The sequence below is a fragment of the Triticum aestivum genome, chromosome 2B (genome assembly GCF_018294505.1).
Source record: "Triticum aestivum cultivar Chinese Spring chromosome 2B, IWGSC CS RefSeq v2.1, whole genome shotgun sequence".
Classification (NCBI taxonomy): domain Eukaryota; kingdom Viridiplantae; phylum Streptophyta; class Magnoliopsida; order Poales; family Poaceae; genus Triticum; species Triticum aestivum.
This window is the reverse complement of record NC_057798.1, coordinates 757,046,758-757,072,696: the sequence shown is the minus strand read 5'-3', so window position 1 is coordinate 757,072,696 and position 25,939 is coordinate 757,046,758. Positions and strand designations below refer to the sequence as shown.

Here is a 25,939-nt window from a genome sequence, read left to right as displayed (position 1 = left end):
ACGAGCTCTTTTTCACCTCCATAAATGAGAAGCATATCCTTAGTCCTTTTCAGGTATTTCAGGATGTTCTTGACCGTTGTCCAGTGCTCCACTCCGGGATTATTTTGGTACCTCCGTGTTATGCTTATAGCAAGGCACACATCAGGTCTGGTACACAGCATTGCATACATGATAGAACCTATGGCTGAAGCATAGGGAATGACTTTCATTTTCTCTCTATCTTCTATAGTGGTCGGGCATTGAGTCTAACTCAACTTCACACCTTGTAACACAGGCAAGAACCCTTTCTTTGGCTGATCCATTTTGAACTTCTTCAAAACTTTATCAAGGTAAGTGCTTTGTGAAAGTCCAATTAAGCATCTTGATCTATCTCTTTAGATCTTGATTCCCAATATGTAAGCAGCTTCTCCGAGGTCTTTCATAGAAAAACTCCTATTCAGGTATCTCTTTATGCTATCCAGAAATTCTATATCATTTCCAATCAACAATATGTCATCCACATATAATATTAGAAATGTTACAGAGCTCCCACTCACTTTCTTGTAAATACAGGATTCTCCAAAAGTCTGTATAAAACCATATGCTTTGATCACACTATCAAAGCGTTTATTCCAACTCCGAGAGGCTTGCACCAGTTCATAAATGGATCGTTGGAGCTTGCACACTTTGTTAGCATCCTTTGGATCGACAAAACCTTCTGGTTGCATCATATACAACTCTTCTTCCAGAAATCCATTCAGGAATGCAGTTTTGACATCCATCTGCCAAATTTTGTAATCATTAAATGCGGCAATTGCTAACATGATTCGGACAGACTTAAGCATCAGTACAGGTGAGAAAGTCTCATCGTATTCAACTCCTTGAACTTGTCGAAAATCTTTCACAACAAGTCGAGCTTTGTAGACAGTAACATTACCGTCTGCGTCTGTCTTCTTCTTGAAGATACATTCATTTTATATGGCTTGCCGATCATCGAGCAAGTCCACAAAAGTCCATACTATGTTCTCATACATGGATCCCATCTCAGATTTCATGGCCTCAAGCCATTTCACTGAATCTGGGCTCATCATCGCTTCCTCATAGTTCGTAGGTTCACCATGGTCTAGTAACATGACTTTCAGAACAGGATTACCGTTCACCATGGTCTAGTAACATGACTTTCAGAACAAGATTACCGTACCACTCTGGTGTAGATCTTACTCTTGAAGACCTACGAGGTTCGGTAGTAACTTGATCTGAAGTTTCATGATCATCATCATTAACTTCCTCACTAATTGGTGTAGGAATCACCGGAACTGATTTATGTGATGAACTACTTTCCAATAAGGGAGAAGGTACAATTACCTCATCAAGTTCTACTTTCCTCCCACTCACTTCTTTCAAGAGAAACTCCTTCTCTAGAAAGGATCCATTCTTAGCAACAAAGATTTTGCCTTCGGATCTATGATAGAAGGTGTACCCAACAGTTTCCTTTGGGTATCCTATGAAGACGCAATTCTTCGATTTGGGTTCAAGCTTATCAGGTTGAAGCTTTTTCACATAAGCATCGCAGCCCCAAATTTTAAGAAATGACAACTTTGGTTTCTTGCCAAACCATAGTTCATAAGGCATCATCTCAATGGATTTTGATGGTGCCCTATTTAAAGTGAATGCAACCGTCTCTAAAGCATAACCCCAAAACGATAGCGGTAAATCAGTAAGAGACATCATAGATCGCACCATATCTAATAAAGTACAGTTACGACGTTCGGACACACCATTTCGTTGTGGTGTTCCAGGTGGAGTTAGTTGTGAGACTATCCCATGTTGTTTCAAAAGAAGACCAAACTCGTAACTCAAATATTCTCCTCCACGATAAGATTGTAGAAACTATATTTTCTTGTTACAATGATTTTCAACTTCACTCTAAAATTCTTTGAACTTTTCAAATGTTTCAAACTTATGTTTCATCAAGTAGATATAACCATATCTGCTCAAATCATCTGTCAAGGTAAGAAAATAACAATACCCGCCACGAGCCTCAACACTCATTAGACTGCATACATCTGTATGTATTATTTCCAATAAGTCAGTAGCTCGTTCCATTGTTCCGGAGAATGGAGTTTTAGTCGTACGGTTCGCAAGCACCAAGTGATTCATAATCAAGTGATTCCAAAAGTCCATCAGCATGGAGTTTCTTCATGCGCTTTACACCGATATGACCCAAATGGCAGTGCCATAAATAAGTTGCACTATCGTTATCAACTTTGCATCTTTTGGCTTCAATATTATGAATATGTGTATCATCACTATCGAGATTCAACAAAAATAGACCACTCATCAAGGGTGCATGACCATAAAAGATATTACTCGTATAAATAGAACAAACATTATTCTCTGATTTAAATGAATAACCATCTCACATCAAACAAGATCCAGATATAATGTTCATGCTCAACGATGGCACCAAATAACAATTATTCAGGTCTAAAACTAATCCCGATGGTAGATGTAGAGGTAGCGTGTCGACGGCGATCACATCGACCTTGGAACCATTTCCCACGCGCATCGTCACCTCGTCCTTAGCCAATCTTCGTTTAATCCGTATCCCCTGTTTCAAGTTGCAAATATGAGCAACCGAACCAGTATAAAATACCCAGGCGCTACTACGAGCATTAGTAAGGTACACATCAATAACATGTATATCAAATATACCTTTCACTTTGCCAACCTTCTTATCCGCCAAATACTTGGGGCAGATCCGCTTCCAGTGACCAGTCCCTTTACAGTAGAAGCACTCAGTTTCAGGCTTAGGTCCAGACTTGGGTTTCTTATCTTGAGCAGCAACTTTCTTGCCATTCTTCTTGAAGTTCCCCTTCTTCCCTTTGCCCTTTTTCTTGAAACTAGTGGTCTTGTTTACCATCAACACTTGATGCCCCTTCTTGATTTCTACCTCCGCAGCTTTTAGCATCGCGAAGAGCTCGGGAATAGTCTTGTTCATCCCTTGCATATTATAGTTCATCATGAAGCCTTTATAGCTTGGTGGCAGTGATTGAAGAACTCTTCAATGACACTATCATCAGGAAGATTAACTCCCAGCTGAGTCAAGTGGTTATGGTACCCATACATTATGAGTATGTGTTCACTGACAGAACTATTCCCTCCATTTTGCAGCTGTAGAACTTGTTGGAGACTTCATATCTCTCAACTCGTGCATTTTCTTGGAACATTAACTTCAACTCTTGGAACATCTCATATGCTCCATGACGTTCAAAACGTCTTTGAAGTCCCGATTCTAACCCGTAAAGCATGGCACACTGAACTATCAAGTAGTCATCAACTTTGCTCTGCCAGACGTTCTTAACATCACCAGTAGCATCTGCATCAGGCCTGGCACCCAACGGTGCTTCCAGGACGTAATTCTTCTGTGTAGCAATGAGGATAATCCTCAAGTTACGGACCCATTCCGTGTAGTTGCTGCCATCATCTTTCAACTTAGATTTCTCTAGGAACGCATTAAAATTCAAAGGAATGGTAGCATGGGCCATTGATCTACAATAACATAGACATGCAAAATAACTATCAGAACTAAGTTCATGATAAATTAAAGTTCAATTAATCATATTACTTAAGAACTCCCACTTAGATAGACATCCCTCTAGTCATCTAAATGATCACGTGATCCAAATCAACTAAACCTTGTCCGATCATCACGTGAGATGGAGTAGTTTTCAATGGTGAACATCACTATGTTGATCATATCTACTATATGATTCACGTTCGACCTTTCGGTCTTAGTGTTCCGAGGCCATATCTGCATACGCTAGGCTCGTCAAGTTTAACCCGAGTATTCTGCGTTTGCAAAACTGGCTTGCACCCATTATATGTGAATGTAGAGCTTATCACACCCGATCATCACGTGGTGTCTCGGCACGACGAACTGTAGCAACGGTGCATACTCTGGGAGAACACTTATACCTTGAAATTTAGTAAGGGATCATCTTATAATGCTACCGCCGTACTAAGCAAAATAAGATGCATAAAAGATAAAGATCACATGCAATCAAAATATGTGACATGATATGGCCATCATCATCTTGTGATCATGATATCCTTCACCGAAGCATCGTCGTGATCTCCATCGTCACCGGCGCGACACCTTGATCTTCATCATAGCATCGTTGTCGTCTTGCCAACTATTGTTACTACGACTATCGCTACCGCTTAGTGATAAAGTAAAACAATTACATGGCGATTGCATTTCATACAATAAAGCGACAACCATGTGGCTCCTTCCAGTTGCCGATAACTTTGTTACAAAACATGATCATCTCATACAACAATTTATATCACATCATGCTTTGACCATATCACATCACAGCAAGCCCTGCAAAAACAAGTTAGACGTCCTCTACTTTGTTGTTGCAAGTTTCACGTGGCTGCTACGGGCTTCTAGCAAGAACCGTTCTTACCTACGCATCAAAACCACAACGATTTTTCATCAAGTGCACTATTTTAACCTTCAACAAGGATCAGTCGTAGTCAAACTCGATTCAACTAAAGTTGGACAAACAGACACCCACCAGCCACCTTTGTGCAAAAGCACGTCGGTAGAACCAGTCTCATGAACGCGGTCATGTAATGTCGGTCCGGGCCGCTTCATCCAACAATACCGCCGAATCAAAGTAAGACGTTGGTGGTAAGCAGTATGACTATTATCGCCCACAACTCTTTGGGTTCTACTCGTGCATATAACATCTACGCATAAACCTGGCTCGGATGCCACTGTTGGGGAACGCAATAAATTCAAAAAGAATCCTACGATCACGCAAGATGTATCTAGGTGATGCATAGCAACGAGAGGGAAGAGTGTGTCCACGTACCCTCGTAGACTGAAAGTGGAAGCGTTAGTTAACGCGGTTGATGTAGTCGAACGTCTTCGCGATCCAACCGATCCAAGTACCGAATGTACGGCACCTCCGCGTTCAGCACACGTTCAGCTCGATGACGTCCCTCGTACTCTTGATCTAGTTGAGGCCGTGGGAGAGTTTCGTTAGCACGACGGCGTGGCGACGGTGATGATGAAGTTACCGGCGCAGGGCTTCACCTAAACACTACGACAATATGACCGAGGTGTGTAACTATGGAGGGGGGCACCGCACACGGCTAAAAGATCAACCTGTGTGTCTATGGGGTGCCCCTTCGCCACGTATATAAAGGAGGGGGAGGAGGAGGCCGGCCAAGAGGGGAGGCGCGCCATGGGGGGGAGTCCTACTAGGACTCCAAACCTACTAGGATTCGCCCCCTCCCCCTTTCCCATTCCAAGTGGGAGAAGGGGGGAAGGAGGAGGAGGAGAGAAGGAAGAAGGCCGCCCCCTCCCGTTGTCCAATTCGGATTTGGGCAAGGGGGACGCGCGCCACCTCCTGGCCGGCCCTCTCTCTTCTCCACTAAGGCCCATGAGGCCCAATAACTTCCCGGAGGGGGTTCCGGTAACCCCCGGTACTCCGGAACTTATCTGAATCGACCCGAACCATTCCGGTGTCGGAATGTAGCCTTCCAATATATGAATATTTATGTCTCGACCATTTCGAGACTCCTCGTCATGTCCGTGATCCCATCCAAGACTCCGAACAAACTTCGGTCATCAAAACGCATAACTCTTAATACAAATCTTCAACGAACGTTAAGCGTGCGGACCCTACGGGTTCGAGAACTATGTAGACATGACCGAGACACATCTCCGGTCAATAGCCAATAGCGGAACCTGGATGCTCATATTGCTCCTACATATTCTACGAAGATCTTTATCGGTCAAACCGCATAACAACATATGTTGTTCCCTTTGTCATTGGTATGTTACTTGCCCGAGATTCGATCGTCGGTATCATCATACCTAGTTCAATCTCGTTACCAGCAAGTCTCTTTACTCGTTTCGTAATACTTCATTCCGTAACTAACTCATTAGTCACAATGCTTGCAAGGCTTATAGTGATGAGTATTACCGAGAGGGCCCAGAGATACCTCTCTGAAACACAGAGTGACAAGTCCTAATCTCGATCTATGTCAACTCAACAAACACCTTCAGAGACACATGTAGAGCATCTTTATAATCACCCATTTACGTTGTGACGTTTGGTAGCACACAAAGTGTTCCTCCGGTATTCTGGAGTTGCATAATCTCATAGTATGAGGAACATGTATAAGTCACGAAGAAAGCAGTAACAATAAAACTGTAACGATCATAATGCTAAGCTAACAGATGGGTCATGTCCATCACAACATTCTCCTAATGATGTGATTCTGTTCATCAAATGACAACACATGTCTATGGTTAGCAAACATAACCATCTTGGATTAACGAGCTAGTCAAGTAGAGGCATACTAGGGACACTATGTTCTGTCTATGTATTCACGCATGTACTAAGTTTCCGGTTAATACAATTCTAGCATGAATAATAAACATTTATCATGAAATAAGGAAATAAACAATAACTTTATTATTGCCTCTAGGGCATACTTCCTTCATCGCCCACCTAGGTCACAGAGCGGGGGAGAGGAGGGGGAGAGTGAGAGGGAGTGTGGCCCGACCGGTTCCTTTCGTTCTGACCGGACCGGTCGGGCTAACGGCAGTCAACTGCTGCGCCGTGAGCGCGCGTGGCCATGTGGCCTGACCGGTGGGTCCAGCCAGTCAGCAAAACGGTTAAAACGCTAGTCACCTGCGTTTTGGATTTTTTGAAACAGCCGACCACGACGTTTGGTATTTTTTCAGAAAAATTAAAATGTGTTAGTTTTTTTTTTGAACCCTAGCGTGTAAACTAGTAGTTTTATGCTATTTACTCGGGGGGGGGGGGTTAAGTGACACTGGTCTCCCTCTAGGTGGAGACCAGGGGCATCTTAGCTAGAGTGAACTTGGAAATTTTTTTAAGTTTAAAGGTGGAAAATGGAAAATAATTTGTTTGGATGTTAATTGTGATAAAAAGCTTGATTTTACTTGGTATTTCATCGTAGTATATGGGTGATGCTCAGCCCGAGAAGAAAGCTGAATTCCTGGCTGAGTTATCTAGAGTATATCAAAAAGACATCATCCCATGTGTGGTGGGAGGTTATTATAATATTATAAGAAAAAGCTCAGAAAGGAATAAACCCAATACACCTGAGCACTGGGTATTTATGTTCAATGCTACTATAGAACATGCTGGATTAAGGGGATTTCCTTAAATGGCAGAAAATTTACCTGGGTAAATAATCTGAAGGATCCAACTTTTGAAAAGCCGGAAAATGATTTTAATTTTTCCTGAATGGGAAAGTAAGTATCAATGACCATGGTTACTGCTCAACAAGACCCTAACAGGTATTCCTAGGGAAAAAAAATACGCATATACCACTTGATAGTGTTTGTCGCCAAATTTTTTTTTTTACTTTTTTATAGTCACGCATATGCACCCAAGAGCCAAACATCTGCCTACCAAGGGAGTGACAATTATGCCAAGTTTTTTTTTTTTTTGAAATGAGGAAAAGATCCTCGGCTGTTTTTGTTTTTTTGTAAAGTGAATCGAACCGAATGGAGTGGATGAAATGAGGTATTTCCCCTTCCAATAAATTACTGTTGAGAGACGCCACCAAGATTACAGTTGCAAATCGTCCCTCCAATTCCAAACGAATCAAATCAAATTTAACAACCGCAACAAAACAACTCCCAAAGCCCCCCGTGGATCCAATTCTTTCTTGTCCCAGCGGGAGGCCCATTGGTTATTTCACCTCCCTTAAATCAATTACTACGGTCCATTCCCCCGTCAACCCATCCAATTCTAACATTTTTTCCCTTATCAAATGAAATCGATCCTCCCTACGTGGAATCTTCTTTGATCAGACCCGTAGTTCCACGGTGTGCTTGAGGTCGCCGACGTGCAGCGTGTGGCCGCCGAGCGCCACCTTGCGGCCGCCCAGCTCGTCCGCCACGCTCAGGTCCCTGCACACGTCCACCCTGAACGCCACCGTGCCGGCCTCCCCGGGCGCCAGCGACACCTTCTCGAACCCGAGCAGGTGCTTCGCCGGCGCGTTGTGCACCGACGGCGGCGACGAGAACAGCAGCACCGAGTGCGCGCCGGCCACCTCGCCGGCGTTCCGCACCCGGAGCTTCACGTCGAAGGCCAGGTCCTCGCAGTGGTCGCCCGCGGCCTCCACGGACGCGCACTCCTCGGCGCGGCACGGGTGGTCCTCGGCCAGCTGCATGGACACGTACGACGGCGGCGCGGACACGAGCTGGTGGGACATCTTGGTGTAGCTCAGCCCGTCCCCGAAGGCGAACACCGTGTCGCCCGTGTAGAACCGGTACGTCCGGCCCGGGTAGCCCGTCGACGTGTCCGGCCGCATCCGCATGTCGGTCATTTTGACCGTGTCGGCGTACGACGCCGGGTACCACGTCACCGGCAGCCTCCCGCCTGCGCCCATGACCAAGACAGAGTGCTCTCTCGTCAGAGAATGCTCGGCATAATGTGGTGACCACTGACGAGCACTTGAGAGAAAATGATGCAGAGACGCAACGGCACTTACTTGGGTTGTGGCTGCCGAAGAGGATGTCGGCGAGGGCGGCGCCGCCGGCTTCGCCGGGGTAGCCGACCCAAAGAATGGCCGAGATCTTGTCGCTGGCCTTAGCGAACGAGATGTCGAACGGCCCGCCGGACATGACGACGAGGATGACAGGGCCCCTGGAGGCGTTGGCGACGGCCGACACGAGCTGCGTCTGCTGGCCAGGCAAGAGGAGGCTCGTCCTGTCCAGGCTCTCGCGCTCAATGGACTGGTCGGCGCCGACGACGAGCACGGTCACGTCGGCACTGGCCGCGGCCGCCACCGCGGTGCTGAGCTGGAGGCTGTTCCCGCTGCACCCGACGTTGGTGCACCCCGGCTGGTACACGGTGTTGACGTTGGCGCCCAGGCCCTGGAGCGGCGTCGTGTACTTGCACGGCGTGCCTGGCATTGTCAGTAGACAAACAGTTAGACAGTTGATCATGGTAAAACACAGGGGATGTTCATGGTCAGCAGTGAGAAGTTGGATTGATACCTTCGTAGTTGCCGATCATGGTGAAGCTGGCATTGGCATTGGGCCCAATGACGGCCATGGACTTGATGGACTTCGCCGAGAGCGGCAGCGCGCCGTTGTTCTTGAGCAGCACGATGCCCTGGCGCGCCGTCTCGCGTGCCAGCTCCTGGTTGGAAGACGTGCACACGTCCTTGGGGCCGAGGCTGCCGAAGGCGAGCTCCCGGGGGTCGCCGTCGAAGAAGCCCAGGCGCATGAGCATGATGAAGTTGTTGGTGATGGCCCTGTCGACGTCCTCCTCCGACAGCTCGCCGGCCTGCACCGCCGCCACCGTGTGCTCCGCCAGGAAGTTGCCGCAGTTGAGGTCCAGCCCTGCCGCAATTGCATTTGGCAATGTCAGGTATGAAAAATTCAGAATTCAGAATTTTAGGCAACACAAATTTTTTGCTTCATCAATGTACTATTTGCAAGTAAAACGACAGAAATACAGAAGCTCGTACTACATACACACTTGCACATAAACATGACTGGATTGCACTTATGTTTAGGGATCATGGATGATTTACAAGCTAGATGTGCTAGAACAGTAGCATGTATAATTGCGTGGGCACACCGACACAACCGGGGATAATTTCTTGAGGTCGGTCAGGATGCAGGTTGTCAAGGTCCCTTAAGCTTTAAAAAGTTGTTGCCAAGAGCCCATCGATTACACCGGACCGGACGCCCTAACAACTCGATGGCTACCGCTAATCTCGACTCAGTACTGATTGCCTAACTGCTGCTAGCTAGGCGTTGCACTAACAGTAACAGATCATCATCGAAACATGTGCATTGTCTGTACTACATCTGTACTGGATATGCATAGTTGGATGATGTGTATTGTGAGAGATGAACTGACCTGATTTGATGGTGATGGCGGCGGCCTCCTCGGGCGTCTTGGTGTAGTGCTGCTGGGTGTAGAGCACGTCGACGGAGTCGCAGTCGGACACGATGTATCTGCAGCCACAACCAAACACAAACATATCATCAGAAACTCTGAATGTACATCGTCTCTGAAACTAACTAGTAGTACACCATTTTGGATCATGATATGGAGAGAGATGAAGAGGCACCCGTTGAGCTTCCAGTCTCCTCTGATGACTCCGGAGAGGAGGTCCTTGTCGGCGCAGGTGGGCTTCCCGTTCACCTTGTTGTAGGAGCACATGACACTGGCCACATTGCCGTCCAGCACGCAGCTCTTGAACGGCGGCTGGAACGTGTCGTCCAGATCCTGCTGCGACACCTGAATTTCGCAAACACACAAGGAAAAAACTGTTACAGGCTTGCAGTTTTCTGCCATTACTTTCTAGAGTATTTTCGTTCTCCTTGTTAATTTACAGCTTGTAGTTCACGATAGTGTGGATCTTCAGAAAGTTTGGCATGCTGCTTCTCTCACAATACGCTGGAGTGGAGTGGCACATGCTGAAGTATAGTGACTGGTAGTGACTATACTTATGAATACTTTTGAGTACTGATTGCAGCAGGCTCACATGCACGATATCTAATACGACACCCATGATCAGGCGCGCGCCATTATATAACTTTATCTTCTTAGTGTTCACAAACTAAAATACGCACAGAAAACAAGTGACTCTGCTACTGCTTATGTCCTTTCAGAATTATAGAACACGCACTACTGTACCCTTAAATCCTTGATGCATAGTAAACTGGATTAGATGCTGGGACAAGGGCTCCCAGACGCTGCCAGAGAGGTGCAAATGCAGGATTGTTTTATGGGTGTTGGGCGGATGGGTATTTGTCTGCCCGGATCTGCCATTTTTCGGTGGAACTGCAACCACCAGGATCTGAGGTGAGGTGTTAACAACTCGCAACTTGCTTCTCTTCATCCAGCTACACGTGTCCAGACATTCCCTAATCATTGCTTAAGCGCTCAATGATTACGTAACATAGCGTCCTGTGATCTTGTCTAAATTAAGTTTGCAGTGGAGTGGATCAGGGTGCAAACTATTACAACCAGTAGCGGAGTGGAGTAGAAACCAGCATGTTACTGTCAACCCAAGAAGCATAGTTTTACTTCCACGGGACTAATATAGAAACTAACTAGCGATGCTGTGTGTCGGTGTCGTTCAGCATCGCGACTATGCAAGGAAACGGATTCAATTTAGTAGCACAGCACTGAGTGGCAGTGCACTGATTCGAGCTATACCTAGCTATCTACTATAAAAATGAAACTCCATGGGCACTAGCACCCACGGTTTTATTGATATAGAAGAAGCATCCCTCATGAGAATTCCAGAAATTCGTCCCCGACGTGGATCGAACTCTGGTCGTTAGGTTTACAATCATGCGCCCCAACCACTGGGCTATGCCCACGTCCTCACCTAGCTATCTACTATAAAAAAGATGGTGATGGATCGATTAAATTAGCGAAAGTGAAGCAGGCCTTGCCGACGCGCTTTTGTCAGTTGTGTACTGGGTACAGCAAGCTAGCACACTCATTTACTCGCGCGTAGTACATCATCTACTCGCACGTCAGAGACGCAGAGCAGCGCACTAAAACCCGGCGCAGAACGGCAAGCGTTCATCGCCACATCGCCATCCAGCCAATCATGGCAGCCAGCCAGGCAGGCAAAGTAACCCAAAATAAGCTACCGTACCTATGTAGCTACACTGAAGTGAAGCGAGCTGATCATAGAGGTGGCAGTACCTTTGCGTCGAAGGTGTAGCGCTCGACGCCCTTCCAGTTGTCGACGTCGTAGGCGGTGTAGTGCTTGCAGCAGGCGGCGACCTTGAGCGCGCCGTCGACGACGCCCGCCGCGCCGGCGTCCTGGAGCCCCGTGACGTATCCCACGGCGTACTTGCTGGCCAGCAGCGGGTCCTCGCCGGGCGTCTCCTGGCCGCGGCCCCACCGCGGGTCCCGGAAGATGTTGATGTTGGGGCTCCAGAAGGTGAGCCCCGCCAGCCCCACGTTGTGCATCGCCCGCGCCTCCGTCGACACCACCTGCACGCACGAGGAAGAAAAACCATCAGAAATTTTCAACAATGTCGACGACCCATGCTGCCATGCACGCACAGGCCGGCACGGTGCACTGAAGTGGTAGCAGCTGGGCGTTGGTCCAGGGAAGCAGTGGATGAGATTGGTATGGTAGGTGCAACCGAATGGAGGAAGAAAGAGTAATGTCGGACGGACAGCAGTCACTGCATGCAGTGGCCACTGCCTGCTGGTTCCTTGCGACTTATGAGAACCTTACTTTGGTGGGTAGGCAGGCAGGCTGTTGGATCCCAGCCTCCCCTACCTCCCCAAGGGAACAAAATAGACCGATGAGTCAGTACATTCTAGCTTAGCCTAGCTTAGCTTAGCTTAACTTAATCAACTTGTTAATCTCCAAAACGGCATCAAAAACCAGGCATCTGCTACAGAAGCAGCATCTGCTACAAGCATGCTGAAACGGCACTTTTCCCAAACTCGACGAGGACAAGGGCTAGCTGACGGTGGTGGAGTCTAGGACGATTTGCACTTGAAAGAAAAAGCTGCAACATATCGACATGGGACCTCTAAGACTCCCTCTAATGCTACCAGGTATTATTGATGGGGCGCTGCGTTTCTGAATTAATCCCCACACAGACAGCGACGCCTCAACCGGGAACGAGAAAGGCATTTTCCCTGACAGGCCGCCATGGACTAGGTGCTCACCGCTAGCGTCCAATCGGCGCAAATCCACGGAAGGAAAGACGAGACAGTATCATCTCGGGTGGGCGAAAGAGTCTCCATGTCCCTGCACTGTGCGCACACATGGAGGGCCGTGGAGGAGCACTGTGCAGTGTGGCCCTCCGTGATACACTGGACCTAATTATGATTCCTTCTACTCGTATTATTACTGGCCCACGAAGTGTGAATGTTCGTTTGAGAGATAGGATTTCACATGGGCAAAGCACCGGAATGATAAATTCCGGTGGCGGGGCCGGGTCCCGGCGGCAGTCTGGTATCTGCCGCTCCAGGACCAACCTGCTCGCTGCTGCTTTGCTACGTAGTAGTACAGTACAAATCCCCGTGACACTTATCACGTCGTAATTCGCGGACGTACGGCGTGGCGCAAAAAGGCGCGGCGTCAGGCAGGACCTCGCAGCGTTGCCATTTTTAACACTCCGGAGTTACCCTACCAGTGTTAATTCCTTTTAATTACTGTACTGTTAGTGTCAGTGCAAGGTGCCAACGTGTGCGCTAATGATGTGGCTGCACGCTCCTGGGTGGATCTGCATCGCTTTGTTACTCGGAGCAGAGCGGATCAGAGGAGGGCACAACGGCTACTGGTGCGTGCCGTGTAAAATACCGCTGCTGCTACTGCTGAAACCTATCTACTGCTGCGAGTGAGTGGCTATCATATCAATCATCTCTTCTCCACATGCATGTCGCCGTTGATTTGGACTACAACACAAAATGTACGTGCTTCTGTGGTACAGTATCAGCATCTCGACATGGCATGTCATGGCAAGGAAGAAGCGAAAACGCATGCATACTCCTCCCTCCCTCCCTCCGGTCCCATGTACTACCGCTGTACGCTAGCTTAGACTGAGCAAAAGTATTCCTCCCGTCCGGTAAGAAAAACGCATGCTACGGCGCCGGCGCTGCTTTTCACAGCACGGTAGGTTAGCAGCAGCTGCAGCAACCAGCGTTAAATGCATGCCGCGCGTCCGTCGCCAAAAGTCGCCGGCGGGCGGGCGGAAAGGCACCGTGCGGACGGCCGGCCGGACGGACGGAATACTGTAATCCAGAGCCCGTGTCCAATGGAGTACCAAACGGCATCGCACGAGCTAACGGAAAGACGCAAAAGCAAGGCACGGCATTCCCTGACGCCTGATCCACACTTGCACCGATCGAATCTCCGCTCCTCAATCCACCACCACCAACCCGCACTCACCCCCACCCGCGAGAAAGCTCGCCGGAGCAAGCAAAGCAACCGCAATGCAGCCGGCGGCGGCGGATCATGAAAGGTTCGCATGCTTCCTTTTCGCCGCCGGTGCAAGTAATGGCGATCGAAACAAAACAAAACGAAACGACACAGGGGAGCTAGGTGTAGGTGGCCGACAGACTGACCTCGCCGATGGCGCGGAAGAGGGAGGCGTTGAAGGAGGCGGCGGTGAGGATGGGCTGCGGGAAGCTGGTGGCGCCGGGCACCAGCGGCGAGAACCGGGTGCCGGGCCCCACGTAGGAGACGCCGTGCAGCGCCTCGGACCACCACTCGTACGCCGGGATGCCCAGCCGCCCCAGCGCCGGCTGCTTGTTCACCAGGAACCCCACCTTCTCCGCCAGCGTCAGCCGCGACACCAGGTCCTTGGCCCGCGCCGACGCCGACGCCTTCCGGTTGCAGAACCCGTAGGACGCCAGCGTCGCGTTCGACGCGTCGCACGCGAACACCGGCGTCTGCGCCTCCGCCACCTCTACATTGCCGCCACAGCTCAGCATCACCGTCGCCACCAGCAGCACCACGGCGAGGAACGGAGGGCGCGCCGCCGTGGCCATTGCAGCTAGTGCTAGCTAGCCTCTGGCTCTCCTCTGCCAAGTACTGGCACTGGCACTGGCGATATATAGAGTGGTGGTTGCGAGCCGAGCGCGAGAGCGTGGCGTGGGCGTGAGCTGGAGCGGCCCGTGACGGGGACGGCGGTGGAAGGCGAGGCTTTGTTTTCCCCGTCCCGCTTCCACTGTTCTCGCAATTTGTGGTTTGTACTCTACCCAGCCCGTGAGCGATGCCATTCTTGGAGCCATCCGTCCAGGCATTCGTCTCAACGCACCTCACTTCTTCCCCCCTTCTGCATACGTTGCCACAACCAGAACTCCAGAAGTCGGTGCCGTTTCTTCGCCACGAAAAACGTGTATCATCTATAATGGCGTGTGAGTGTGATGCCGAGCGACCAAAGTCCGCGCGTTTTCAGAATTTGCGACTTGAATTTGGGTTCTAGAACGAGTTTGAACGGCGGTGCGGGTGCGCTGATCCAGATGTGGCCGTGCCACGCGACGCTTTAGACTTGACAATGCGGCTTGTGGTAAAGCGGCAGGGCGTAAAGGTGGCACTTTGAGAATCTCAACGTGGTGGATGGGGGTCGATGGGTGCCGGTGGTTAACGAAAGAAAGCGGGGGTTGGAAAGCTGCTTTTGCCGTGAACGTACGCAGATGCGATCTGGTTAATTACCTCCAGCCGGGGGCTGTTATTTACCCGGGTTAAAGCAAGGTATAGACTTGAAACTGAAGAAATACAGAGTGCATCTGTGGGAAGCAACCCTGCTCTACGTGAGCTTTGGGCTAAGCTTGGATACTAGTGTGACCGCGCGGGTTGGGGACGGGAGATTCGATTGATCGTCTCGGGCGAAACAGCGCGGTGGACGGTGGTTGCCCGCCTGCCGTGGAAACGAAACGACGAAAAATCGGTGACCGTTGGGCACCAATATGTATGATGAGGATGAGCATTGTGCGTACCCTACGAGATGACCGACCGACACGTATGTACGTGCGTCCGGTGGTTGGGTCACCACCTCAGTTGGGGTTCGATGGATCTGATCTCATCTCATCCGATGTATCATATCATGGCCCTAATCCGATGAGGGTTCCCGACCATCACACATGCAATGAGCGGCAGTCAGTCAGGCAGGCAGCCTCGATTATGTTTCGTTAGCCCCGCAAAAAAAGAAGAAGATTGTGTTTCGTTAGGTGAGGGGTCTGGCCTCTGGGGCCAACTACGTTCCAATGCTCGTGTCGCCTCACGCGTGATGGGCGGCCGATCACCAGGACCATCGGTGGTTACGCATACCGTTTTCGTCTCGTCGGTCACCCGCAGGCCGTACGTACGTGTTCATACAAAATTGAACGGATATACATGCGCTTCAATCAATGATGCATTTTTCTTTGGCATCCGTCCTCGAGATTTAGATCATGCTATCCCTCAGATCACGCGAATCGCCGCCACCAACATGCGACACTCGTTTCTCCACCATCTCCCAAATTCACAAGAAACAAATGCAGATCGAGCTTCAGAGTTCAGAACGTGTGCTTAACTCTTGGGATTAGCATGGGCACGCATTGCGTTTCTTCTGAGCCTAATCCCATTCTTATCCATCGGCATATCTTGTGATTGATATGTGTTCATATGCCTCGACAGCAACACATGTCGGAATCACGTGTGCTAATTAACTCTTGGGATTAGCTCCGGGCAAACGGTCCCGCACGCTGAGGTTACCCGGCGACCAACCAACCAACCATGACCCTGCATGCGCATCAAAGCGATTTCGTCCACGACGCCGGGCGAAATTACGTGCAGCAGGCAGGTGGTGGTTTTTCCTACGGAGGAATGCCGAATCAGGGGGCAATGCCTGCCTTGCTTTGCCCGGCAACTCGATCGGCCCGTCGTCGTCGATCTCGCCGGTCAAATATGCGATACCAGTACGGTGGCGCTACGTTTGGTGGGAAGGAAACTACTCTTTTGGTTAGTTTTACCTGCACTGCACGTTCGGTTTGGACACCGATCGATCGACGATCTCTTTCTCTTGCGTCGGAAGCACGAAGGCTGCGCTCGAGTAGTGGCTTTCCATTAGCGGGAATGCGTGACGGAGCTTCAGGTTGGGAAGATTGCGTAAGTACGACGCCGACATGCCGGGATTGATCCAAAGGCGTCGTCAGGGTGCAGCCTTGCAGTTGCGGTGCAGCTGCGGCGGGGCTGATGGGATCGTTGCGCTTTGTCAGGGGGTGCTGAATGCGGCTCACATGGGAAAATGTCAACCGAAAGCATGTTGGAAATCCATAGGCTTTCAAAGAAAGCACTTCCAAGGACTAAATTATGCCCTTTTTTGTGCTAGCTGTTACAAATGAAACCCATTAAGGGCCGCCAAAAGAGCGGCCAACCAGCTATGCCATGTGGCGCAACCTGGTTGGCGCAGTGAGAAAGATTTTAGAAAAAAAATAGATGGAGGTGAGGAATTTTTGTAAATTCTTCTTTTCCCTTCTAGATGGAGGTGAGGACCGTATCTCTACTCTTAATAGACGAGTTGGTGAATCGTCTTCACAGTTTATTTTTACTGTTTTTTTTTTCGTCTCTCCTCCCACCACCCCCTCCCACCCTGGTCCATCGGTTTATTTTTATCTCCACTCTTTTTTACAACCAGAACTTTCCTAACGTATAAAAAATCACGGATCTAACTTTCTTAAATTATGCAAATCAATCGATTTTTTTTATTGGTTCAATTTGTCTTATGAAACAAATAACAGTTTTTCAGGAAATAAATAATACATTTTAGTCTAACTTCCTTAAATTATGCAAATCAATCAATTCCTTTTATTGGTTCAATTTGCCTTAGGAAACAAATAACAGATTTCCAGGAAACAAATAATACATTTTAATCTAACTTTCCTAACTTATCTAAATCAATCGATTTCTCTTATTAGTGAAATTTGTTTTAGGAAACAAATAACAGACACGTCACAACTTTCCTCCCAATAAATAGTTTCTTAACATTTGCAAACTTTCCTAATCAGACACGTCATAAACGGGCAGATACTGATATCACGTTACCAAACAATAAAACCCCATTCGCATAGAAATCAGTTCAAAAATCCTAACTTTCCTAAATTTTTACCTTTTCTTGACAACAACCAATATTTTCTATGTTTTCCACCTATTGAAAGAAATCACCCCTTCATCGATATTAGCATTTTTTTGAACTGAGATCTCCGGGTTATGATTATTATTTTTGCGATTCTTTTCAATTGTGACATCTCCTTCCACTCCGGCTCCTTCTCGCATAAACACCTCCACCACAGCCAGGTGACACCGCCCCAGACCTCCTGCCTCTCCACACCTTCTCCGCCACCTCCTTCTCGTACTCCATTAATAATCCCTCCGCCACATTTGTCAACAGCGGTGTCGAGGGCATGGCGCAGTACCGTACCAGCGGTAGAGCAATGCATAGCAGCAGGAAGCAACACGCAGCAGGCAAGGCGAGCAGCCGACGGTGGAGGGCAGAGATGCGGCCGGCGTGGCTGAGGGGGCGGCCGACAGAAGATGGCCACGACTGGAGGCGGCGCGAGGGCGCGACAGCGGGGCGAGCGAAGGATAGGCGGCAGCAGACGGGGCGAGCGCAGCCAACGAGAGTGTGGCGCGCGGCCAGGGTGTGTGTCGCGCGGGGGCACAATGGTGCGATGGCTGCGGCGAACGCGACGGCAGCGGCAGGCGCTACCGACGCGGTGTAGCACGTGCATGGGCATGGAGAGGGAGTGGCCCCGCGGGCGCGAAAGAAGAGCGGCAGGCTCGGGCATGGGCGTGCATAGGAGCGGGCATGTGCCACAGGGTCACTCCGAGGAGCTCGGTGGCTACCCCTGCAATGGCCATGGCGGATGGCGGTTCTCGGCCACGGCGAAATACCTAACGAGAGCAAACGAGAGGGGAAACAGGGGAAATGCAAGAGGAGATCATGGCGGTGTCAATGGCGCCCTAGGGAAAGACATGCGAGCTCGGGGCGGCGCAGATCGAACGGCAATGTCGTGGTGGCCCAAGGTTGAGGAAGACGGCAGCGACGTTGATGCGGGGGTGCTGGACTTGATCTCGTTGGCGCAGACGAAGTAGCGAAGGCGTTCGAAGCTGCTCGATAAGCTCCTAGCCCGCAGGGAGGGAATGGCCATGTGGACGGGGTCGGTCATGGTAGCCGTGGCGTCTGACTATGTCCAGATTGACGGGATCGAGTGAGCGAGGAGGAGAAGTGGATTTGGGAGGGGACGTCGAGGAGGAGTGAGGCCATGGGGGCAAGGAAGGAAGGGCGTCACCCTTATTCATTCCCCTTCGATGCCAGCGAGGTGGTCGAGCGGGAGCCCGGCTCTGTAGCGACGCGGCTCGGGGAACGGGAGAAGACGACCGCGCGGGGACTGGACCACTGATCCGGTTCGGTGGCAAGGCCCGGGGGGCAGGGCGAATCCCCTTTTACATCGTCCTTTTGGTTCTTCAATGTATTCTAATATGTTTCTCCTTTTTAACACCGTTTTCTATTTATTCTTATCAACTAAATAATCTCTACTTCTAATGTCTCAGTTGGTAGTCTCTGTTCCAGATTTATTTTCGTCCCACCTCCCGAGTGAGGGAGAGGGGGAGAGAGAGTGAGGAAGAGGGAGGGAGAGGGTGTGTGTGTGAGAATTTGATGGTAAAAAAGGTCATCAATGTCACTTAATATGTATGAGAATATTAAATGTAATATTAGCATAATTGATATTGAACTTTTAAAGTTAATATGGCCCCGTTGCAACACACGGGCGTTCTTCTAGTTTTTTTAAATGGAGGGTTATGCAATGTGGCGCTCGCTGATAGGACGCGGTGGTATTTTTTTTACTTTTTTAAGATGGAGGTAAGGAAATTTTTTTCCGAGATAATTTTTTAGATAAAGGCGAGGACCCCATGTATTTTTTAAATGAAAAGGTACGCACAACTTTCTCTTAAGCGATGCCACATGGTGGCGCCCCAACCACTGGTGGAGAAAGAAAAGGTTGCGAGCGTCTAAGTGCATCTCCAACGCGGACCCTCAGAATGTCCACAAACGTTCAGATCAATCTGTCTAAGTGCATCCACCATCTGTTTTCTCGCAAACCAGGGAGGCTTTGTTGGAGTCCCGACATCCGTAAGGCCCAGACATCCCCGGCCCATCCAAAATCGAGGCAGAGACCACACAATTGGAGCGCTCCGCACTGCTTCGCCACCTCCCTCCACCCCAATTCCCACGAAGAGTTGCTGAAGCCGACGGAGGTGGAGGATCCAGAAAGGTGTCCACCCGCAAGATCAACTTGGCGGCATGGTAAGCCTGCCACCTCAAAAAGAAGGCAAAGGATCAAGAGGACACGGTAGCCGGAAAAAGGAAGGGCACTGAGGGCCATGACAGGGGGTGCCAATGAAGGAGGACGAGAAAGAGTCGACTGGTGAGGAGGAGCCGGCGACAAAGTAAGCGAGAAGGCTCGGACGACACCAGGATCAGCCAGGACACCAGGTCCTTGGTGCGCACCAACGCCGACGCCTTCCGGTTGCAGAACCCATAGGACGCCAGCGTCGCGTTTGACGGAATATGCAATGGATAGGAGCCACTTGGATTGTCCATTCATTCAACCAACAATGCATGAGGATGAAGTTCTTCTTCTTCACCTTGAAGTACAATGTGACTGCGCGGAGCGCTCGCAAAAGAGGACATGGCCAACGAGTTGCATATTCGACCGATTGACCAGCACATAGAGCATATCTAGCCAAATAACCAACACATATATAACGACTTATTACTTGCTTTGTGATTTGAGTTCCACTTGACCACAGATTTATGAGTGTTTTGAGATGGCCGCCATACTTGCTGACATACTCTTGAGTGGTGTACCATCGATATGTGAGCAACTTTGATGTACGATCTCAAATCGCTTACATGGGGTAGGGATCGAAGTTCTTGTGCTCATGGAACCAAGCATGAACATTAGGCAAAAAGGTTGAGCCCCTTTGCTTAGTGCCTTGAAATGGATCGACGGTCGTGGCCAACCAAACATCACACAACTATTTCTCCATCATCAAATTGAAACTTTCTTCCCCACCCGTATTCTTTGGGTTGGCACCGTCTGGATCAAGGCCCATCTGCTAGGCATACAAAGTCCGGATGCCCAGTGTACATGCCTAGCTGCTCGATGTACAACACTAGCTGCTCGATATACAAAGTCCGGATGTCCGCGCCGTTCGTATACGTTGTACAGCGCGCCGCGAGCCAGGACAACGCTGCATGTATGTATGTATGACTCCGTGCAGTAGGGACTAGGACCGCGCACATATGGGTTGGGTTGAGCTGGTCCTACTCCTACGGCTGCCAAGAGAGATTGCCTAGCTTAGCATCGATCAGTCGAGTTTTCTTTTATTACTAGCATCGATCAGTCGCACATAAAGAGCCTGACTGCATGTTTTACTTCCAACGAGTTTACAGTGAACCGTGTGTGCACCATTCACTATATGAAACAAATGATTTTCACTTTTTTCTTCTGTAGCTCGCGAATCGACGGGGTTTTCTCCTGAAAATTTACATTTGTAGTACACATCCATATGTCAATGTGGATTTTTTTGGGAACCTTTTCAAACCTTGGAATGCGAATTTTCAATGTTTCAAATGCTCCATGGAGCCCGATCACTAAAACGTCTATGAATCAAACTATGATCGGGACATTTCCCTTGTATATATATATATATATATATATATATATATATATATGTCTAAAGAACGCACATCATCTTCAGAATCAGACCAGCTTTTCCATTCAGGTGCAGTCGCTAGCTTCTACTCCCTCCGTCTAAAAATACTTGTTGGATAAATGCATAAAAATGAATGCATCTAGAATTAAAATACGTCTAGATACATCCATTCCTCCAACAAGTATTTTCGGACGGAGAGAGTACATAAACAGAGTATCCCATCAATCTTTCAGTCCTTAAAACAACGTTTGCCGCGGGATGGGAAGGGATCAATTGCAGGCAAGAGCCCAGAGAGAAACAAATGCAGAGCCAACAATACGTTCGCAACCCTTCCAAGACATGGACGGAAAGCAATTCATAAATAGTCCGCATTCCGAAAGACCAGGCACACGCAGCGTCACTCACCGGAGCTTATTCATGTTCAGCTCCCGGCCGCTCGGACAAGACAACGGCTAAATGGTTTCTGTGTTCGTAGTGGTGGCTGCACTCGTGTCATCCATCTATGGTGCTCGTGGCGGCGGTTGTTGGTCCGTTCCTTTGCTTTGCCATGGACATGGACAGGAACAGGACAGCACACCCATAGTTTTTAAAGGAACTTTGTGCATTCCAAACTCCACTTTTTGTAGCGATCTGCGTGCCAAGTAGTATGATACTATATGCGTGATGCGTTAGTTATGCTCTCTCAGTCAATCGAAGCACTCTCTCGGACAGAAATCAACCGACACATGACATGAACGCATAGGCTGCGTTAGTTCGCCCGACGTGGCAAACACTTCGTCATCAAACAACTCCCTCCGTAAACTAATATAAGATCATTTAAATCACTACTACAGTAGTGGATTAAAAAGAAGTAAATGTGTTTCTTAATTCTGTTAGATTTAGTGGTATCACGTTTTCGCGCCATTGTAGTGCACGAGCCGATTGCGGATGTGCACAACGGGTTCCTGATAGTGTGCTGAATTCGCTTCTTTTCTTCCCCGTTCCCTGCATCTCTTGCTACAAGAAATGAAATGTATTTTTTTGTCATGTCAGAAAAGTAATGGAAAGGGGGAAACCTGGTTTGAAAAAAATGCGTTTGTCAGGCCACCTTCAGAGTTGTAGTTCTCGGCCGCGTATCGCACCACCTGCATAGCTCACTCTCTCATTCCCCCTCCGCTCTCCCTCGGTTTTCCCGTCCTTACTACTCCTCTCTTCGTCCCAATGTCGAGCATTGACAGCGAGGACAACTGGGACACCTTGGTCCACGAGTCAGACCATGGGGACGACAAGGACCTAGCCCTCGTCATCACGCTGCAGTGGGCGCGGGTCAATACAGGCGGCAACTCAGGCTCCGCCCCAACTAGCTCCTTTCGGGTTGTGCCCTCTATTTCCTTTCCACCTGATTTTACGCGTGCGCAGTTTAATACTGGCCAAATAGCGACCAAATGTGCACCCTCCCGCCCCCCTCCCGCGTACACCCGCGGAAATCCAACTAGCTCCTTTCCGGTTTTGGGAAGGTTCTAGTCTGCATTTTTCATTTTCTTTCTTTCCTTTTCCCTTTCTGTTTTGTTTTTTAGTTTCCTTTTTTTCCATGTTGGTTTCTTATTTTCTTTTTCTTTTCTATTTATCCTTTTCATTTCGGGACCATCTTTCAAATTCGTGATTGTTTTCTAAAGTAATGATCATTTATTGAATTCATGACCATCTTTTAAATTTGCGAATGTATTTTTACAAATACCGTCATTTTTTGACAAATCGTGAACTTTTTCGAATTGACTAAAATTTTCTTAAAATTCATGAATATGCTTCGAAACTCGTGAACATTGTTTTCAAACGGAGAACACCTTTTCAATTGATGAACATTTTTTGAAATTTGGGAACAACTTTTGTAATTCATGAACATTTTCTTGGTTTGACGTATTTTTGAAATGCATGGACATCTTTTCAATCTGCGGACATTTTTCGAAGCGATGTTTTTTTGAACTTGGGAATATTTTCTGAAATTCTTAAACTTTTTCTGAATTTTGTGATCGTTTTTGAAGGAGGGGGGGGGGGTGCGCATTTCGCGTCTTTGCGGCGGCCACTATACGGAGGAATAGGAGGTCCCATTACGTGCGTAAAATAAATACATCCATAAAATGGCAAACCATGCGTGCCCTAATACTCGAACAAGTACATGGGTTTGTTCAGGCCGCTTGCCTAGTCCTGGGCCTCCTCTCGCACAACCTGAATCAGCCTGGCAGCGTATTATTGCGTGGGCCATCAGGCCTTCTTTACATTACAAGGCCTCGTGCCCGCCCGTGGCGGTCCAGACCCTTTCGCAGCCAGAACCAAGTCTGCTACAGGGGAGGCAGCACACGCAGTCGCCGCCTAACCCCTCCCTCTCTTCCAGCCGCCGGCCGCCGTCGAGCCCGCGGTTCTTGCCTCCCGCGGCCATCCGCCAGCTCCGCGAAGCTCGCATCTAGGGAGGCGGCAGGGATGACGGAGGAGGTGCATCTGGGCCTGCCGGGGCCCTGGGCGGAGGACTACCGGGAGAAGGCCGACCACTACACCACCAAGATCGGCGGGGTCCCTGTATGTCATTGATAACTTACGTTCTCTTCTCCATCTCTTCCTCAATTTCGTTTTTGGATTACTAACCACTGCCAGAGATGAAGCTACGCTGCATATTCCAGTGTGCTCTAGTACCAATTTCATCTTCTATTATTATTATTCCCCAAAGGTGGAACAATTTTGACCGGGCTGTTGCTGGCGGGGCTCCTGTTTGATTAAATTTGGCTGAACCTTCTGCAGGATTGGCCAACGGGGGATATAAGCACTGAACCGGAGTTGCTTCATTGCAGATTGTGTGGAACCAGGCTCTGCCTTGTTGCTCAGGCGAGTTTCTACTTTACTAAATTGGCTTTAAGAGCTGAAGCATGTTCTGATAGACGTCCATATAAGCGAATGGAGTACTATGGATTTATCATCTTTGGACCTATGTTACAGACTTACAGTGCCCTAAATTCTTGTTGCATACTAGCTTTGTTTCTACGATGGTAGCCGATACCTCTATCCAGCACTAGTAGTTTTGCCATGTTTTTCTTATATGTGTGTAGTAAATTTCAGGTTTATGCTCCTCTTGCGAAGCTTAACATTGAAGAGAGGACACTGTATGTGCTTGTTTGCCCGGCGCCAAAATGCAGCCCTAACCCCCAAAGGCAAGTATGTTTCACTTACCATTGGTAGTTTGGTACAATTACATGTTATTCAGATCTCCAGTATGATTTGAGGTTTGTTTCTCTGACTTCTAATTTTATTTTTTGCTTCTTAAAGTTGGAAGGTCCTAAGGGTTCAGAAGTGCCATACTGGTATGCAATCAAATGATAATGGGGATGGGTCAGTCCAAAATATAGAAAAGGTTTGCTCAAATGAGCCAACTCCTTCATGTTCTGCGGGAAAACATAACGAAGAAGCAAACAAGAGTTCCAACAGCAATGATGATGATTTTGATTTTGATGCCTTGGCTGCAGCACTCGAGCAGGCTGCAACAGTGGCATCCAACACAAAGAAGAAAAACAAATCAAAGCGTGCTAATAATGTCCCTAGAAAATGCGTTGTAGTGAAAGAGAAAGTAAATGACCTCAGTATACCAGGTGAGGGAAATCTCCGCAGAACTCATTACCGTAAGCGTAAAGTCCGAGTGTTTTTGTCTCATGAAATTTTCTTTCTGCAGTTCTTCCTTGTTTCTATATCTATTACGATACGGAGCAATCGAGGGGAAAAACCAGTGTAGGTTGTAGTAGCTATGAAAAACTTTTGGCAGAAGAGATAATGGACATGGGTAATGATGAAGAAGAAAAATGGGAAGGAGAAAAGTATGAATATGATAAAGCTCCTGGGGCCGACAGAACTTTCTTAAAATTTAAGAAACGGTTGGATGCATATCCTCAACAATGCTTTAGGTAGAACTCATCATGTCCTTGTTATTATTTATTAAATCATGCTTTTCTCTAAGTATACACCTTTTTAGTTTCAGAACCTGATTCGATTTTTGGTATGTAATTACCTGCAGGTATTCTTGTGCTGGTAGTCCACTGTTGGCTACAACTAACTCACAAGATGTTGGCACATGTAAGCTTTGTGGTTCACGATACCAATATGAACTTCAACTGATGTCCCCATTATCATATTTTCTCGACCAAGCTGGTGATGGTTCCTCAAATTGTGCACCTAATGCCTGGACTTGGCTGACTCTTGTTATCTACACTTGCTCCAAGGTCTGATCTTAATTTTCAATTTATTGATATTAACTAGATGATGAAGTTCAAGGATCTGTCGAGGCTTGTGCAATACTTAGCAGCAGTCATATCGCTTCAAAACTTGATAAATATGTCCATTGTACATCTGCTTTTGGATAATAAGTAACTGAAACATTTATTAAGTTAATATATTATACCAACAATAATAACTTCAAATTTGTGATGTGAAGAGATTCATGTATCCAGATTGATGCTCCTTTTTCATTGCTAAAATGAAGAGATAAGAGTAAATACATGGCATGTAAAAGATTTCCTGGAAATACATCAGCCTAAAATTTACACTCTGGACACCAAATTCTTATGGAGTGGTTTTTTATTTAGCATGATCCAGATGACTGGAATGGATAGTAGACAATTAAACTCCACATGCATAATGAGAAGTTGCCTATTAGCAGTTTTCCCCGTTT

At 48.1% G+C, this 25,939-nt stretch overlaps 2 protein-coding genes across 2 annotated transcripts in view; one reads left to right on the top strand and one right to left on the bottom strand.

The window, feature by feature from the left end:
* Window positions 1-7,546: 7,546 nt before the first annotated feature.
* On the bottom strand, window positions 7,547-14,694 carry LOC123047180 (beta-D-xylosidase 4). Its single transcript, XM_044470676.1, has 7 exons — window positions 14,112-14,694; window positions 11,724-12,017; window positions 10,129-10,298; window positions 9,915-10,012; window positions 9,041-9,388; window positions 8,533-8,949; window positions 7,547-8,420 (listed from the first exon to the last, which is right to left on the bottom strand). The coding sequence occupies exons 1-7, from the start codon at window positions 14,535-14,537 to the stop codon at window positions 7,846-7,848; spliced, it is 2,328 nt and encodes a 775-aa protein (XP_044326611.1). The 5' UTR covers window positions 14,538-14,694; the 3' UTR covers window positions 7,547-7,845.
* Window positions 14,695-23,552: 8,858 nt separating this feature from the next.
* LOC123042496 (programmed cell death protein 2-like) overlaps window positions 23,553-25,939 on the top strand; it is a 3,140-nt gene continuing 753 nt past the window's right edge. The window contains exons 1-6 of the mRNA XM_044464938.1: window positions 23,553-23,805; window positions 24,025-24,108; window positions 24,340-24,431; window positions 24,547-24,866; window positions 24,947-25,175; window positions 25,286-25,490. Coding sequence (XP_044320873.1) covers window positions 23,710-23,805; window positions 24,025-24,108; window positions 24,340-24,431; window positions 24,547-24,866; window positions 24,947-25,175; window positions 25,286-25,490 — 1,026 coding nt within the window. The 5' untranslated portion in view covers window positions 23,553-23,709. The remainder of the gene's footprint in view (window positions 23,806-24,024; window positions 24,109-24,339; window positions 24,432-24,546; window positions 24,867-24,946; window positions 25,176-25,285; window positions 25,491-25,939) is intronic.